Source organism: Hyperoodon ampullatus (genome assembly GCF_949752795.1).
Source record: "Hyperoodon ampullatus genome assembly, chromosome: 1".
NCBI lineage: Eukaryota > Metazoa > Chordata > Mammalia > Artiodactyla > Ziphiidae > Hyperoodon > Hyperoodon ampullatus.
The window spans coordinates 80,918,276-80,923,035 of NC_136914.1; the positions used below are offsets into that span (position 1 = coordinate 80,918,276).

Here is a 4,760-nt window from a genome sequence, read left to right on the forward strand (position 1 = left end):
TGTATATAAATTATATTTCAATAAACCTGTTTTTAAAATCTTTGGGAATACTTTTAAGAACTCTGGATTTTATTCTAAAAGCATGGAGAAACTAAAGTTTTTAAGAAGGGTTATGACATTTGCGTTTTTCACCGTTTAGGACAAATTAAGTCTGTTGCATTAAATACAGAAGGAGATGATATTAACTGGGACTAAAGCCATAGTTCTCAACTGGGGGCATTACTGCTTCCCAGTGGACATTCAGTAATGCCTGGAGACATTCTAATTGTCACAACTCTGGGGGGAAAGACGAAGGGCCGTCATTGACATCTAGTTGGTAGAAGCCAGGGATGCTGCTAAACATCCTACAATGCACAGGACAATCTACCATAACAAAGAATTATCTGAGTGAACATGTCAACGGTGTGAAGGTTGAGAAACCATGGAGTTGATTGAAAGTAATGGAAATCAAGATAAGTGGCATATTAGAAAGATACTTAGGAAGTAAAATCAATAGGATTTAGTGATTAGACAGAGTGGTCAAATGTAAGAGTCAAAAAATCTTGACTCTTAGGTTTCTGGCTTGAGCAAGTAATTGGTGGTTGGTGATACCACGAACTGATTTAGGGGACAATTTTGGAAGAATAGATTTTAGATGGAGTAGAGTGGGAAAGATGAAGAATACCATGTTTAACATTTTGCTTCTGAGGTGCCTCCAAGACAGTCAAAGGACTTTGCTGGTGTACGTGTGTATGAGCATTTCTGAGACTCAGGAGAAGCACAGGATGGAGTTAAACATTTCAGAGTTGTTATGAGGAATAAATTAGATACATCAAATGAAGAGCTTACTACAGTGCCTGGCACATTATAACCAACCATTAAGTGTTATTATTACTGACAGTATTGGAGTGATTAAATTGAAGCCAAAGGGTGAATAAGATTGCTTCAGGAGGGGAAGTAAAATGAAAGAGAAGAGGATGGAGCTCTAAGAAATACTCAAAAAAAGGAGCAGGCAGAGGAGGAGCTAGGAACTGATTATGCAAATAGAGACGAGACGTGGGAGGCAAACCAGGAGCATGTGTGTCCCATGAAACAAAGGGAGGAGATGGTTTCTAGAGGAGTTAGTGGTCAACCATACCAAATGCTTCTCTGAGTTCAAGTAGATTGAGAATTAATCTTTTTTCAAATATATTTGAAAATTAGGTCTTTGGTGTTCTTGGAAAATGCTGGTTTGGTAAAGCACCGGGGAGAGATTGGAGTGGGTTGGGGAGTTAAGAGGAGAAGAAATTGTAACTTTTCAGCTCTTTTGAAAAGCCTCTTTCTTCTCCGAGAAGAAAGCACAGAGAGGAAGAAACAAAAGAGTTCTCAATAGAAATATTTGACGAGAAGAAGACCTTAGCTTGGTTGTCATTGCCATATACTGAATAGCTGTTCTCTTTTGGTCACTCACCTTGGCATTTCATGCTTTTGAAAAAGAAACATGAAGGAACAATGATATAAATGAGGTGATCTGTGTATGGAAGGACATGGACAGAGCAAATGCCATAATTTTTCGTTGCTCCAGAACCAAAAGCTAATGACTCAGATTCACCTCTCTGCCTTGAACGTACTTTGGCTGAAGGTTAATCACATTAATTCCTGTGGGTCAACATCTGCCATATCCTGGAAAAATCTTGTCAACCATTCCAATATTTAGAGCCCCATATGATGATTTTCAAAATTTCCTGAACCATCAGAATCCTGCCAACTTCAAACGTTTCTTGGGTTAACTCATTTCTACCCAATAAATACTTGGCTGCTGAGACTCTAGAAACTATTGCCTTTGAAAATCAGGGATTTTAAATTGAGGAATATGGAAAACTGCAGAAGGAAAGAGGAAAGCCAGAGTATGACCACAAAGAAGACCAGAGAAAATGGATATCAGAATTGTGAATGGATGTTTTGCCAACCAGACAATCACATCAAAATAAAAGGAGACCTCAGTTCTTTCTCCCCATTTTTCTCTCAAACTACCTTTTTACCTAAAAAATATCAGGACTTACATGTGGTCAGCTCATCTCTAGACCAAAACGTAAAAACCAGTGGGTGTTTTGAGTTCATATTTCAACCCGTCACAATACTAATTACTATAATGATGACCCAGACCAGTGCTTCTCAAGCTGTAATGTGCATACAAATTCCCCGGGGATCTTATTAAAATGCAGATTCTGATTCAGTAGATTTGGAATGGGGACCAAGATTCTGTAGTTATATATATATATATATATATATAAGCTTTTCTTTTTAACTAATTTATTTATTTTTGGCTGTGTTGGGTCCTCCTTGCTGCGTGCGGGCTTTCTCTAGTTGCAGCGAGCAGGGGCTACTCTTCTTTGCGGTGCACAGCCTTCTCATTGCCGTGGCTTCTCTTGTTGTGGAGCACGGGCTCTAGGCGTGCAGGCTTCAGTAGTTGTGGCACTCAGGCTCAGTAGCTGTGGCTCTCAAGCTCTACAGCGCAGGCTCAGTAGTTGTGGCACGCGGACTTAGTTGCTCCGCGGCATGTGGGATCTTCCTGGACCAAGGCTCAAATCCACGTCCCTTGCTTTGGCAGGCAGATTCTTAACCAATGCGCCACCAGGGAAGTCCCAGATTCTGTATTTTTTTTGGAGGGGGCACCCAAATCTCTTATTGGGGGTGCAGTTGGTGGAAGGGGGGCTCTCACTGGAGAGCTTGTTCATTGGCGCTGCTTCCTCAGTCCTGTGGCTTCATCACCTCCAGCAGCTCGGGTGGGCTGGAGAAGGGCTGGATGTGCAGGGCCTCAAAGGCTTCATCTGCCCTGAAGGCTAGCTCCACAGTGGCTGGGGCCTGAGGCCATGCTGTCTGGCTGGTGAAACCACACTCGCCCAATGTCTTTCTGTCGTCCAGAAGCTGGTCGTCCTTGTATAGCCGCTGCTCCGCCAGCGGCCGCTTGAGGATGCCCTGGACAATGCGCTTCAGCTCGAACACGGTGCTCGACTCCTTGGCGTCCATGAAGACGGTGGTCTTGTGGCGCCGAATCATGAGGAACAAGTCTATAGCAGCGGCTGCCTCTCTCCTTTGACGTACCCGTGCGGCCGCACTCCGCCGTGTTCCCGGTAGCCCACCCCCCAGAATCCATATTTTTAACAGCTAATTCTATTGCCTTTGAAATCAAGGGCCACACGTTGCATTAACAGGTTCAAAGTAAAATTACTTCTAATGATCCATCTCATTATTGCTTAATCTATGTAAAATTTTGTGATTCAGAATCTAGTACACAATTTCAGTCCATTAGAATCATCATAAAAGTAAGTTTTTCGGGATTCCCTGGTGGCGCAGTAGTTGAGAGTCCGCCTGCCGATGCAGGGGACACGGGTTCATGCCCTGGTCCCCACATGCCGCAGAGCGGCTGGGCCCGTGGGCCATGGCCGCTGAGCCTGCGCGTCCGGAGCCTGTGCTCCGCAACAGGAGAGGCCACAGCAGTGAGAGGCCCGTGTACCACAAAAAAAAAAAAAAAAAGTAAGTTTTTCATAGGGTATTGATGATCAGCTAATGTCCAAACAACCCTGAAGATTATTCAGAGCTTCCAATTACCTAAGTCTTAATTATTAAAATTTTGCTGGGATGGGTCATTATGATATCTACAAAATTTTATATTTGACTCTCCTTCTAATTTGTCTCAGATGCAAATTTTAACTTTTTAAATTGTAAAATAAAATTTGAGGTGTTAACTTAGGGTCCATTCATGTTACTAGAAAATTAACATTTTTTGATTACAGAGTGACATAAGTGACATGAAAGAAATCTGAAACTAATCAGTGATATGACCCTGTAACCAAGATAGGATATATAGATAGGCCAGAGTGAAGGCACTTAAATATCTGATACACTGCTTTTAGACAAAATTTCTGGTACCAGTGGCATTAATAGTAAACAAAGTGCAAAATCCTGGTTCAAAATACCTAGCATGTAGCAGAGAGGCTAGTATACACTAAATTCTTTATACCAGTGTGTTGAACTTAGCTGAATTGCAAGGCTCTGCTCTATTCACCAAAAGTCTTTGCCAGAAAAGACCAATGAGAGAAAAAATACTAGCATAGTAGAAAGAGCTTTTTAATATGAGGGATGTATTCCCCAAAGCCTCTTTCCCTGTAGATTATTGCAGCCACCCTCACTCTCCATTGTCTTTTTGTCATTTTGCTATACCCAATAAATGCTAACCTCAGATAAACACAATAGTCTGTCTTCTCAGTGCCTGCGTTCAAGTAGCTGAGATCCTCTGGAGCAAATCACATCACCAGGTTGATTGATAGCACTTTCAGTTTGTAATTCCAAGTCTCAACTGAGCTCTCTATATCCCTTATGATCTTATCATATTATTCCAGTTTCTGGAGAGACTCTTTCCTCCCTTCATACTCCTTCGATGACGGACTCCTCCAATATCTCCTTCAGCATCAGTGGATGACCTTAGTTAAATGTGGCTTGTAGTTAAGACTGTGGGCTCTAAAATCTAAAAGTAAGCTGTCTGGCTTTGTATTCAGGTTCCAGCAATTTACTTAAATGCAACCTTAGGGATACAATTTTTTTAACAGTTCTGTGCCTCAGTTCCTTATTGGTAAAATAGAGACAATAATATTTCCTGCCTCATAGGTTATTGTAAATAGTAAATGAGTCACTATATGTAAATCTTTTAAAATAATGCCTGCTGTCAATAAACCATCAATAAAAGTTTACTATTATCCTAATTCTGTTTTTCACAGGAAAAGTAGAAGCCAACAGATAGA

General features: G+C 41.4%; 1 protein-coding gene across 1 annotated transcript; it reads right to left on the minus strand.

Moving 5' to 3' along the window:
- Positions 1 to 2,709: 2,709 nt before the first annotated feature.
- LOC307055955 (elongin-B-like) lies at positions 2,710 to 3,018 on the minus strand (the record flags this gene model as incomplete). The annotated part of the gene is made up of 1 exon (XM_079708289.1): positions 2,710 to 3,018. One exon carries the CDS (start codon positions 3,016 to 3,018, stop codon positions 2,710 to 2,712), a length of 309 nt encoding a protein of 102 aa, XP_079564415.1.
- Positions 3,019 to 4,760: the final 1,742 nt, after the last annotated feature.